The sequence below is a fragment of the Hippocampus bargibanti genome, linkage group LG16 (genome assembly GCF_051943395.1).
Source record: "Hippocampus bargibanti isolate YZ-2025 linkage group LG16, ASM5194339v1, whole genome shotgun sequence".
Taxonomy (NCBI): domain Eukaryota; kingdom Metazoa; phylum Chordata; class Actinopteri; order Syngnathiformes; family Syngnathidae; genus Hippocampus; species Hippocampus bargibanti.
The window spans coordinates 7325593-7339578 of record NC_142749.1 but is presented as its reverse complement, the minus strand read 5'-3'; the positions used below and the strand labels follow the sequence as shown (position 1 = coordinate 7339578).

Genomic DNA, 13986 nt, shown 5'->3' with positions numbered 1-13986 from the left:
TAATCGTCCCATAATGGGGAAATTTGCAACATGTCATAACTAATTATTGTAATTTTTGTTGTTCTTATGACAGGCCTGCTTGGCCATCAACGGTTGCAGATGATAGTCAACATCATACTGTCCAAAAAAAAGTATATTTATAACTTGAAATGTTATTTACCATATTTTCCGGTGTATAAGGTGCAACTCCAATGTATGGTCTATTTTGAAACTTTTTCCATTTATAAGACGCACCGAACTATAAAGCGCACCTGTTCCAAATATAATATATGAAATATAATAGATGAATATACAAACGTTTTCCAAATAAAAAGCACACCACATTATAAAGCACTACACAAGAGGCTTGGGTTATGCACTTCCTCTACAGGGGGAAATGGAGTCTGTGACTGCTGACAGTGGTTGCGAGACCTGTTGGTTCAATATTCACATATAAGTCGCACCTGCGAATAAGGCGCAGGGTCATCTTTTGAAGAAAATCAAGGCTTTTGAGTGCACCTTATACACCAGAAAATATGGTAGTCTGTTTTTAATACTTTATTAATATATTGAATTTGTAAAATATATATTTATTTTTCCCTCATGAAGGGTTGGCTGAATGTGCCTGAATTAATTACAGTGAGACCTCAACTTACGAACACCTCAACTTACAAACTTTTTGTCTTACAAACGTCAAATTTATGAAAATTAAACCTTATAATAAGCACTATTTTCATAATACACACCCACCACGGCTGGCGGAGTGATCTTCGGCGGAAGCACTCGACCGAACAGCATCAGAGGTTAAGTTACCAACAGTCCTTATGGAAGGTGACTCTCCTCCCATCAGCCATCAACGGTCATCAAAAATGTAAATACAACTTTATTTTACAGCACAGTTTATTTCTTTAATTACAGTCCTCATGTAATGCGTCTCTCTTTCCAAACAGCAATTCCCTTTGACCTTCGACCTCTAACGCCATTCCATCAAGCCATAAATGACCATACAAATGTAAATAAAGTGACTTTATGATACAATGCAGTGTATTTATTTCATTACAATACAATAGCACATTTATTATACATAGAATAAGGTATATTGTGTGTAGTTTTAAGGCTTATTTAGTTGAAAAGTATATTTTATGGAAACCCGGGAACAGATTATTCCCATTTTAATGGTTTCCTATGGGATTTTTTTTTTTTGAGATACACACTTTTTGCCTTACACACTCTGTCTGGGAACCAATTAAGTTCGTAAGTTGAGGTCTCACTGTACTTGGCTTCGATACTTCTAAAAACGTTACGAACCATGGCACTAAATGCCTTTAAATTGAACTTTCCATGGTTTGTGTGAGGGGGAAGATAACCCTAATATTGTTTGTGTAATTTTTCAGCCGCTCTTTTGTTTTCAATTTAAACAGTGCATTGTTTACGTGAATCTGACTATCACTTGTGTGTGAAAGAGTAGCCTCCCGGTTACTTTGATTGAATCTTCTCCATATTGAAACACATCCGTTAATTTCGGGACTGCAAAATGCCACACGTGTCATCTCTAACTCCTCTCTCTCCTTTCTATGGAGATAAACATGTGGAAGACCTAGTAAGTAATGTCTGTCATCTAGTGGTGAATGGTGATATTACAACATTACAACTTATCAGGCGTGGTGGGGGAAGCCTTTTGTAATCTCGCCTGTCTCAAAACACACACACAGACACCACCCCAGCCATTCAGTCAAGCACTGTGAGGTTATTGAGACAGGGAGGCTGAACTGATTCCTGCAGTCGACACCGATCAGAGAAATCCCATCATTGATCCTGCCCAAACTGATTTGACAACCAGGCAAAGAGGTGACCACATGATACGATGTCCATTTTGTCATTACATTTCATTGTGTGGTGCTTTTTCTCTCTTTGTTTTTGCTCTCTCATTTGTAATGTCAGCTTGATTGAGTATTTTCTCCTCCCTTGTGGGTTCAGCAACAGCCTCCCTCCTTACCCCACATTCACGCACACACACTTTCACTATCTGCGGAGGCACCCAGTCGATATGTGACCGCCTCAGCTCATCAGTTCTTTGCTGCATAAGGCGACTGCAACTCTGGCTCCTTATTATTCTTCATTTTTAAGGTAGGTGCACTTGTAACAGTGTACGGAGTACGTAACCGAGCCCATCAGGTGTTAAAAGAGGACTATTACAGCCATGGCTCGCATACAGCTGCATCTGCAACATCTGCAGTGCTGTTGTAATTTGTGTTGACGGGTGGTGTTTAATCGCACTGTTTCACAGGCTTGCTGTATGTAATTGCTTTTGGCAAGAATGTTACAGTACATGTAGCAATCAAATTCATGTCATGAAGCTGTGTGAATAGTGTGACGTGAACATTTTTTGCTGTAATCCGTTCAAATTGATATGTCTTGATTCATGCAAGTTGAGAGAACTGCTGGCTGAAATTATTGTCGTACTTCTAAGCAGCGCTATCAGTCAAGACATTGCACAGGCTTAATTTTACACAATTTCCTGTACTGCAATTCATATCTGTTGATGTCATTACTATACAAGATATTTGGCAATGACCAAAGATGCTTAAAAGTTAATATTGACTTTGAATTGTAAAAATATAGGCATTTTTTTATTATCATTTGCAGTGGCGCGGAATTCAACTGGTGTAATGGTGAAATACCTTTCCGTTTTTTTCAGTAGAGTGCCTTGCAATGTTGCATTCCAACCAAAAGGTGTGTGAATTAAAAATCCATATTATGTGTGGCATTGGAATGTTTCTTCCCCCCAGCAGTCCAAAACGTCGACCAGGGATTTGTTTGAGCCCATATGTCACTTTAAGTGCAGTGCCATTAGCTCTGATATTCCTCCTTCATTCCAACATTTGAAATGGCCGAGTGTGACTACGCCCAAAGCCAGAGAATTGTCCATCTTCCGTATGTCATTTGAATGGTTGCCCATTTGCGTAAACCCCGTGATTGACTGATGAGCGGGACAGAATCAATTCCGCCTCTCACCTTTTGGTCAAGAATAGGCGACAATAGAATAACAACAATGTAGAAGGTGCTTTTATTCACTGCATTTATTTAACAATAAATGCAGTGTCATTGTGCTGAAAAGCACAATGACTAACATGCCTCTAAATCAGGGGTGTCAAAGTCATTTTTTGCCGCGGACCACATTGTAGTTATGGTTTCCTCTCGAGGGCCGTTATGAATTTGGGGAACCAATTAGAATGTTTAAATCCCTTCAAATATTACATATAGAGCACACAGCAAATTAATGAATAACTCGTTTTCAAATCTGAAGTCAAGAATAATGACTTTTATTGTGGTTGACATCCAAAAATATGTCATTTTGGCTCAGATTTTAGCAATCATCATGGAATTTAACAAGTTTGATTTGCTTTCGCGGGCCGAAAAAAATGATGTGGCGGGCCGGATTTGGCCCGCGGGCCTTGACTTTGACACCTGTGCTCTAAATGATTGCATTTATGACTATGCAAATTAAAAGTTAATTTCTCTCACTGGACAGAATTTTAAAATCCGATCTCACTGCATTGCAATCATGTATTCAAAACCGTGTCCAAGGAATCTCTGATTAAAAGTCTCCTTTATCGCCATCTGTAGTGTCCCCTCCAACAGAGTGTGATGTGGATGGGCTGCCTAGTGGTTACGGATCTAGGGAGTCCATCCTTTGGCCCCGTGAAAAGAAAGACTGGAAAAGAAGAAGGCGTGGTCGTAATAACAGGTAAGCTGTCTTTGTTTTGCCTGTTCGTGACCACGTCCGTTTTTTAATTTGAGCGGTGCGTCAGACATTTAACTCATTCACTGCCAGATGTGCAAAAATGTGACCACTCCAGTGCCAGGGTTTTTGTCATTGTCACTCGAATTCCAGGACCCACTGAATATTGAGTTTTAGGACTACATAAACTTTCAATGCAACGTAAGAAACATTAGACTCTCTTCTGTCATCAGAAAAAGAGTTCATTCCTAAATTATACGGGTTTGGAGTTATATGATTCTAAAATGTAATACAATGCAAAACATACATATTGGTTTATGTAGAGCTTTAACAACAGCTGAAGCTGGAACAAAGTGCTAACATGGACAAAGGGGCAATGCTGCCCCCTAGTGGAGAATAAAAAAACACATGACCAGAGGCCATGGCCAGCAGTTTATCAGCACCCAAGCATGCAAAAACAAAACCCGAACAAAGTCGGGAATGGCGCTGTATGTCATATTTTCAATTCCCGAATAAATTCAGAAATGGCAGTGAATGAGTTAACAGATGATGTTGCTTCTCAGAAAGGCCGTCGGGCTCAAATCATTGCTTTTTGGGGGTGTTACAGTTTCAACGGCTGGGATCGAGGCCACCCCAACACAGAACCCATCAGAGGAAAATCAGTCCCCGCGTTTGAAGTGACTGCAAGTGCAGCTATGCGCTGCTCCACCCTGCTTGCCATCCTCACAGGGGTGTTACTCTACTTGGTGCTCGGTGCCGTGGTGTTCCGCGCTTTGGAGGCGCCGCGAGAAGAGGGCAAGCACAAGCAGCTGCAAGGGACATGTCAGGAATTCCTGATCAACTTCACCTGTGTTGGTCCTGACAACCTGCAAGCTCTCATAGAGGTATAGTGAAGATCATTTTTAGACTAGCTCCAATCAGCCAAATATAAACTAATGACAAAATATGAATCTATCATTCAGAACAACAACAATTGTGTTCAGCAATGCAAAAGTGAAGTCCGAGTTACTGTGGCCACACCACAATCGTTTGTGGTATCATACATTACACTGCCCGTCACTTTACATACACACATAATGCAAGCAACTTTCCTACAAGGAAAATATTGAGTAGAAGAAAGCTAAGCTAAGTTTGTAGTTAAAAAAAAACAAATCAAATCCAAAATTTACTCACATTTCTGTTGGAATTCTGCACCCCCATCAACGCCATTGTAATAAGAAGTGCCGGTAATTAGATTTGCTCAGTCATCAATATCTGGGTAAAAACAATAATTGACTCATTCACTGCCATTCCCGAATTTATTTGGGAATGGCTGTTGAAAATATGATGTGGAGCGGCATTCCTGAATGTGTTTGGGTTTTGTTTTTTCTTGGGGGGGTGCCGATAAAGAACTAGTCAGACCTCTTGCAATGTTTTTTCCCTTCAACGAGTGGGCAGCATTTGCCTTTTGTACAACTGCCCCCACTTGCACCTCACATTACTCCAGAACCATATAAATTAGGAATTAACTCTTTTTTTCATATGAAAGAATAGAGTCTAAGGTTCATTACGCTGCATTGAATCGACGAAAAGGTTTCTTCCTAATGGACAGAGGTGGTTATCAGAGATATATATAGGGCCAGAGTTAACAGCACAACTTCAGTTTGCTGACGAAACTCTTCGAATGAGGAGCGAAACGTACGACACCTTCAAAGAAGTACAGATGACGGCTGAAGAAACCTTTTCATCGATGGACCACTCCTGTACGACTGAGAGCCTGAACAGACATATTGCTGCATTGAATGTTTAAGCAGTCCTCAAACTCAATATTCTGTGAGTCTTGGAATTTGAATGAAAATGACAAAAACCCTGGTACTTGAGTGGACACTTTTTTGCACGTCTGGCAGTGAATGAGTTAATTGCGGGAATATGTCTCCCCCCCCCTCACAATTCCACCGTAGGAGGTAGCAGAAGCCATTGGTGCGGGTGTAGATCCAAGCAACAACACCTCCTTTGTCAGCCAGTGGAATCTGGCTAGTGCCTTTTTTTTCTCTGGGACGGTCATCACAACAATTGGTGGGTAGACGGCTGCACGGCCGCTTGACACATCCTGCATGGCGATGCGATACTTGTTTACTTTGATTGTACATATGCAGGTTTTGGAAACATCTCACCCAAGACTGAAGGCGGTCAACTCTTTTGTATTTTCTATGCCTTGGTGGGAATTCCGTTCTTTGGTATTCTTCTTGCTGGAGTGGGAGATCATCTGGGTACCGGGTTGAGGAAAACGGTTGCCAAAATAGAGAAACTCTTTCTGGTCAGAGCCCACATGTAACTTCACTTAGACTGCGTGTATGTTTTGTTTGATTGACTGAACTGTGGTTTCTATTCACGCACAGAAATGGCGCATCAGTCAAACCATTGTGCGAGTGATATCTGCCATCCTGTCCATCCTGCTCGGCTGCCTGCTGTTTGTCGCAGTGCCAATCCTGGTTTTCCAAAAGGTAGAAGGTTGGACACTGTTGGAGTCTGCATACTTTGTCGTCATCACCTTGACGACGGTGGGGTTTGGGGACTATGTGGCAGGTAAACTACACTTGGACGTTTCTATTTTTCGAACACTTCTGTTTTGAGAGACCAATCTTGCATATTTTAAGTGATAGAACCTGAGTAAAACAACCATGCCAACTAATTAACTATGAATCTTAAAAAAAATGTTGATTTAATAATAATAATAATCAATATCATTTCTAAACGCCTTTCAAAACTCTCAAGAGTCACAGGATAAGTTTTAGCAAGAACATACCTCGGCTTACAAACACTTTAGCTCACAAACTTTTCGCCTTACGAACATTAAATCCGCTTGAATATAATCTTGGCATACAAACTAGTTTTCAGCGGCGGACGAACCAAACCACACAGCGCCGCGGTGGCTGGCGGACTAGTTTTCGGCGGATGAACACCAAACCAAACGGTCGAACAGCGCCACAGTGGCTGGCGGACAAGTTTTCCACCACCCCCCCCCCCCCCCCCCCCTCTGTTTGAGTACAGACGTGGTTTGCTATCGAGTGGAGTACTTTTGCCATTATGGGACCGCAAAAAGACCCCACCACAGGCTAGTGTTAAGCCGAAGAGGACACAAAAGAAAATTACAGTCGAACAGAAGAAGGAGATCATCGAAAAACACGATCGAGGTGTGCGTTTGTGTGACTTCGTGTCACAGTACCAGTATGCTAAGTCGACCATTGCTACGTGAGGCTAAGGGTGTTTCTGTGTTGTCTAAGCAACGGTCTCAGGCAATAGAAAAGTTTGAAAAACTTCTGTTGATTTGGATTAACGAAAAGCAGCTAGCAGGGGGCAGTGAGTGAGGGTATTATCGCCGAGAAAGCACGCCAACTTCACTTGGATATCATCAAGAGGCAACTACATCAATGACCATCGCAAAGGTAAATAAAACGACTTTATTATATAGTACAGTTTATTTCTTTAATTACAATACAATATCACATTTATTATACACAAAATAAGGTAGAGTTTGTGTTGTTTTAAGGCTTATTTAGTAGAAAATTATGTTTTATGGGGGCCTGGGTTTCTTTTGGGAAATAAGGGTTCGGCAGACAAACTTTTCGCCTTACAGACACTTTCTGGGAACCAATTAAGTTTGTAAGCCGAGGTTAACTTAGCATACTTCTAAATACATTTTTGAGCTGATGCACATGGGCTGGTTAAAATCTTTACAAGTCAACTAAATGTGTATGCGTTTATTTGACTTTGCATTGAGAATTTTTATTCGGCCATTAAATTATTTGTGAGTGTTTTTTTCTGAGTCTGAGATAAAGTACGGTTTTTTATTGGTATGTTGACTCAAATTTGCAGTCACTCTTCATGGAATATTGCTATAACCCACTGACACTCTTCTTGAAGGAGATTCAGGCCTCGAAGGCAGCGACCACTGGTACAAGCCTTTGGTGTGGTTGTGGATCATACTGGGTCTTGCCTACTTTGCATCCATTCTGTCAATGATAGGAAACTGGCTTCGAGTTCTTTCAAAGAAGACCAGAGCTGAGGTTTGAAATCCTCCCTGTTGTATTTTTAGCATTCTCTCTGGTTCCATCATTGTTGATTTTATGCTTCTGTCTTAGATGGAGGAACTGCGAGCCCATGCCACTGACTGGACCCAAAATATACAGAATATGGATTTTCGCATCTCTGGAAAAATTGACGATCCCTTTAGACGGCGCCGGCGCAGGCAGCGCCATCGCGCTCGCAGTCACGGTCATGGTACTTCAGCTCCCGGGGCTCCCGAGGGAGAAGATCGGAATGACGGTGAAACGTATTCAGAATCGTACTCCTCTTTTACATCCTCTTACGAGTCCGAATCTGGATCGGAATCTGAAACCAATCAATCCGACCAGGTGCCCGAAGAAAAGAAGGACCCTCTCTTTTCTCAGCCTCTTGACTATTTTGGGGAGAATTTAGCATTCATTGATGAGTCATCCGATGCTCAAAGTAATCATTTACAATTCGATACTCAATTGGATTCAAAAGCACCACATCTGAAACACGTCAAACCACACAAAAGAAGACGCCACAGGAGGCCTCTCCCACGAGGTTTAAAAAATGATCATAGCAAGCGACCCCGTTTTTACATGAAGGAGCACAATGGAACCTTACACCCAGTTCCAAATATACCTCAGACGTCTCAAGAATAACACAAAGCATAGGAAAATATGTTGCTAGAACAAGAGAGGCCATAACAGTACTGTATATCCCCACTGCGGTGCTCATGGTGAGATATATTAAGGCAAAAAGTGGGACCAGAACAACAATTTGTTTGTTTGTAGTGCATAATGCAGGGAAATGTAACTCAAGTGTTGAAAAGGCTTTAGCCGCATGCGGTTTGCAGATGATGCTGGTTTACTTTAGCTCGTTTGCCTTAATGTGAATATGATGAAACGTCTCAATGCCTTTGCCTTTTTTTTGTTACCGTCTGTGGAATTGCTGCTCTCTACTGGGCTGAGAGAGAATTGGCAGTTTCTATAGATAGATATGTTTGACATTATTTATTTTGAATGTAATCATTCAAAACAATGCAAAAAAAAAACTAAAGAATCAGGAGGGACAAACCAAAAATCTCATACTACCATTTTGGTGGCACTGACCACCGACACTTGCCTGCCAACTGACTTTGAGTTGGAGATTTTTGAGGTGATTCACCCAACTTTTAAAATGACTATAAAAGACAATATTTGTATTTTCACGGCCTTATGCGCCACTGTTAATGCACTAAAATAATGTTTGTCCTTTTTTCAATAAAATACAACCCACAGTGTTTTCCATTGTCGACTGTGAAAACAAAGTCCATGATGACATTGCTGACTAATGTCATGTGTACAAGTGGACTGTGACTGTTTCTCATATATTCCCGATTCCAGAGCAGATTTTCTTTTTAAATTGTAGACAGTTAACACATCATATGATCACGAGGCATGGCATATATTATTGAAATAGATGTAAGACTGAATGGATAGTCATGTGATCCGCCTTTTTAACACCTAAATGTTCCAATGCTTTTGTCCATATTGTGTTCGCTGGCGAGGACAAATTAAGCCCAAGCTGCAAGACTGGAATAGCACACATGCTGACAATAACCACTCAAGCATTGGTGGACTCAAAAGACTTAAAGGACAACCAACGCCTGTGGACAAGTTGTGTCCATAATTTGTAAAATGACTTCTACTGAGCGTATTTTACAAAGATTCCACGGCACATAGCTATATTTTACGTTTTAAGACTCGCGCTGAATATTCACGAAGTCTTGTTTTCGAGTTGATGACGATGCCTGACGTTACGTCACGTCTGGAACGCCCCTGACCGAGAAAGCGACACACAATGCATTTTGGGTACTTTGTTTGGTCTGAAAACTTTGTGTTGATCCGTGTTGACGGCGAAATTAGAAGGAAAACACATAAATAACCCGATGGTGAATCATTGTGTGTTGCACCAAGACTACTATATGATACTAGTTGACACAAATTCCAAGCAGACAAATCAGCCCATTTCCAATGGAGCTTGGGCGCCATCTTGTGCATTTTCCGGGATGCTACATTGGAGTCCAGACGGCTCAAAATGATCCGGAAGGACTTCTTTAATCGATTGCAAACATGTATGCTTTCCTCTTCAGAACTATTTGAATCATATTCATAACTGGATGAGTAACAAGATAGCATCTTCTCCGAATCTGAAGCCATTGTTTTGATTCTAGAGCAAGGCAAGACGTCCTGGTGTGATGTCACAAACAAGGGGGCGGGACCTTCTGAAACTGGCCACTTCCGGTTTCAAATTGAAGTATTTTTTAGACACTTTAAGTCATTTTTATTGGTGTTTTGCATTTGACTAAAAATATCAGCCTGCGTGTTTTGGGTATTTTAGATGCTATAAAACGTTTTTGTGATGTCAGTTAGGAAACCAAAAAATAGTGTCGGTTGTCCTTTAAAACAATGCAATATCAATCACAATGCCCTTTCATATTCATATTTAAAAAAAAAGGTCATGACAGTTAGGCACTCCGAAATGAACAGACAATTCCAGAGGAGCTTGGCACACAGACTGAATGCTAAGAGCCAAGAATAAATTGCTAAAACTCATACGTGGCGAGTACCAGTGGCAAATGGAAGAGGGAGCGCACCCACGGACTAAATATACACAAGCAGTGCATGTGATGATGATTGTAGACAGGTGAAACACTTATAGCCTGGAAGAGAATAAAATCACTATGCCTGGAGATACATTAAGAGAAGTAAAGGGAATATAAATACAATAAAACAGGAAATGAACATAAGCAGCGGGATGAAATTGACACTAAATTGCATGGGTGGGCATTTTGAAGTACCTCACTATGGGATTTTTATCTCGATAGAATGTAATTGTTGTGTCTCAATGGTATTTCACGTTAAGTCTGACTGATCAAACTTGCCAACATTTTTGCCTTTTTTATTAGAGATGCAAGAAAACTTTTAAAGGTTTTTTTTTGTACTGATTCTAAACCTGACCTAGTTTTTTATCCTAATACACCAGGGCTTTACATTAAATCAATAAATCTGAAACAAATGTAATTTGCTGAACAGTCATACATTAGTATTATTTTTGAATTAAAGATTAGGTTCAGCAACATATGGATATAGCTTTAAATTAGGACGCATGGTAAAATCTGTTTCAGTGGATGTTTTAAAGGTCAAAGTTAAAAACAAAAAAAAGAAAATGTCTCAAAAATCTTATGTGCTATGAAAAAAGTCACAAACATTTTTTAAATCACTTTAACTCGTTCACTGCCAGACGTGCAAAAATGTGTTCACTCCTGTGCCAGGGTTTTTGGCATTTTCACTCAAATTCCAGGACCCACAGAATATTGAGTTTTAGAACGACAAAAACATTCCATAAAGTGTTAGAAACCTTAGACTCTGTTCTTTTACCAGGAAACAAAAGAGTTATTTTCTAAATTAAATGGGTCTGGGGTTATATGAGCTTGAAATGGGGGCGGCTGTCCAAAATACTGTATAGTGCAATACATACATATTGGTTTATATCGCGCTTTAACAACAGCTGAAGCTGGAACAAAGCGCTAACATGGAAAAAAAGGGAAATGCTGCCTCCCTATACAAAAGAAAAAAAAAACATTTCCAGAGGCCATAGCCAGTGCTTTATCGGCACCCAACCATAAAAAAAAACAAAACCTGAACAAATTCGGGAATGGCGCTCTACGTCATATTTTCAATTCCCACATTAATTTGTGAATGGCAGTGAATGAGTTAAATGTTCATTCTTTCTACTCCCTATACAAGCAATATAAAGTGGTGCTTGAGATAATAGTTAAATGAATTATGTGATCATGCTCGTAAATTAAAATATTCAATGTACTGTATACTTACCGGTAAATAAGAGAAAAGCCATTAGTCTAGAAAAGCATTATCCTCAAAGACAGCAAAATACGCAGGTGAATCTGCCTTGGCCACCAGAAGGCAGCATATCGCAATCAGGAATGCGCAAACGAACAAGAGCAGAATACAATACAGTACAATAGATATTGATTTATGTAGCACTTTAAGCTGAAGTTAAAACAAATCTCTTAACAAGAATGTATTAAACTACTGTACATGACTTAATAAGGTGATGACAGCATTGTTGTGTCATCCATCTTCATGTGTTGCTCCACATTTGTGTTCAAATATCCAACCACTGCAACATACTGTATAATATGAATGGTATTCATCACAAACTTTACAAATGCACATACATTTATCTAGTCTTTATTTGTTGCTATGTTGTTGAACAAGAAAAATGCAGATGATGTGAGTCATGGGGTAAACCCCCCCTCCCTGCTACAGCAAATGGGACAGTTTACTGTAGCATGTATAAAGATGACAGGCAGCCTTCTGGCAGGGCGCTCAGGAAGTCAGCAGGCTGCGATGATGTGCGCTGGCAGTGGGTGACCTTTTACTGGAGGACACACACATACGCACGCGCACACACACACGCGTTACGCCTCTAGAATGCCACGAATACTACTGCTGCTGCACTCACCCCACTGCTGCCACCAGAGGGAGAATACTGACTCGTCTGTACACTTCACTCCTGACGTGCAGTTGGAAACAATATTCTGATTGTGTATTATTAAAAAAAAATCTGAAACCCTGCAGATATAACAAATTTGGTCAAATTGCATAGTGATAATGTTCTGTTGAAATTAGCTCACTGTTCGAATCAAGATCAACTTCATTTTAACAAATCTCTCTTGACATTGCAGTGTCGGTCATTACTGTGAACTGACATGTTTGCTTGTGTAAATAGTAAAAGCATTCTAATCAGCAGCAAACGTTTAACAGAACACTGAGCCTTATCTCTTCATGTTCTACTTTATTTGTGTTGCCTTGGTTAGGAAGACTGCAGTGCCTTAAAAGCTTCAAAGTATGCACCAACTGACCAAGTAACTATTTGTGTATGCTTATCAAATTGTGTGTAATGTAGTGTGGATATTTTGGTTGCTTTTCTATAACGAGTCATTGATGCCGTAATGTGCTTTCTTGTACAATGGTGTCTTGGTATTTATGTAGTCTATCAGCGGACACCTGTCTAAGGTCAGGACCTACTGTAAGAGGCGCCGTTGGGTACCCAAATGGCATTCATAGTATGTAGTTCCAATTTATGTTATGGAAAAATAGATTGTATAACACAGTCTGTTAAATTGTCAACTTTTAAACAATTTATATGTCATTCTATAAAACCCAAAACAGGGCCGGTTTTGCCAGGTTTAAAATTCACACTGCACCAGCACGATGCAGTCCCGCAGAATTGCAGTGCCTGCAGTAGAGACCCAATGACCTTGCTTCAAGGTCGTAATGACACCACCGTCAGTTTTTCCTCTCGTGTGCGCGCGCCACGACCATCCTGCACCCGCAGCCCATTTCACGCGTGACCACAACGAGGCGCACCTTTGACGCAACTACGGTGTTGAGGGAGGGGGATTAGTTATAGTAACACGCAATAGGCTAAATACAGACAAATGTGGATCGGCGCATATTCCAAGATTGGTTTATTTTTTATATATGAAATATTATATATACTATATAAAGTTTTATAGATGAAATGGACAATAGTGACACTCTTTACCAATACAATCTATCCAAGTATTGGGACCTTTGACAAACTATTAGAGTGTTTGGAATAATATAGCTCAATTTATTTCAGTGAGACGGTTGACATCCTTGCAATCGAGACTCCGAATAACGTTAATGAATTAAATGTGGCAGTGTCACGAGACAGACGGCATAGTTTTACACGTGCTCTTGCAGATCTCCCGTGTCGATTGTGACAATAAGAATAAAAAAAACTAGAGTGGTCTACGTATAAGGTGACATAATCAGGACGTACATTTCTACATGTTTTTGCATGTTGCAATGTTAGGAGAAATGTGCACATATGAGGAAAAGTCACGTGATATTACTTCACTGTCCTACGCGTATTCTTTCTTGATAAAAAAATCTGCAGGAGTTGCTTGGCCTCGTTCAGGATCGACGACGCTAGTGGATGACAAGTACGTAGAGACGTAGCGGTAAAGGCAGACGTAAATTGCTCAGTGGGAGGAGCCGGAGCACGGGACAGGGTCTGACGTCATCTTGTGCATCAAGTTAGTAAAAAACAGTATCACCGGAAGTTAATGTTATACGCGAACTAAAAAAGATAAACCATTGCAATTTTAATTGTATTAATTGTCAGTTCGTACACGAATA

General features: G+C 40.3%; 1 protein-coding gene across 1 annotated transcript; it reads left to right on the top strand.

The window, feature by feature from the left end:
* The first annotated feature begins 1728 nt into the window (after positions 1–1728).
* Positions 1729–9229, top strand: kcnk4b (potassium channel, subfamily K, member 4b). The gene is made up of 9 exons (XM_089016900.1): positions 1729–1827; positions 1957–2106; positions 3607–3727; positions 4329–4605; positions 5662–5776; positions 5857–6017; positions 6100–6286; positions 7625–7767; positions 7843–9229. The coding sequence occupies exons 4-9, from the start codon at positions 4417–4419 to the stop codon at positions 8410–8412; spliced, it is 1365 nt and encodes a 454-aa protein (XP_088873026.1). The 5' UTR covers positions 1729–1827; positions 1957–2106; positions 3607–3727; positions 4329–4416; the 3' UTR covers positions 8413–9229.
* The last annotated feature ends 4757 nt before the right edge of the window (positions 9230–13986 follow it).

What these genes read in the sequence shown, in the direction of transcription:
- kcnk4b (XM_089016900.1), top strand. Translation starts at nt 4,417, where the DNA reads ATGCGCTGCTCCACCCTGCTTGCCATCCTCACAGGGGTGTTACTCTAC. An exon ending in ACCTGCAAGCTCTCATAGAG is followed by an intron (nt 4,606 to 5,661) that starts GTATAGTGAAGA and finishes ATTCCACCGTAG; the next exon opens with GAGGTAGCAGAAGCCATTGG. An exon ending in GACGGTCATCACAACAATTG is followed by an intron (nt 5,777 to 5,856) that starts GTGGGTAGACGG and finishes GTACATATGCAG; the next exon opens with GTTTTGGAAACATCTCACCC.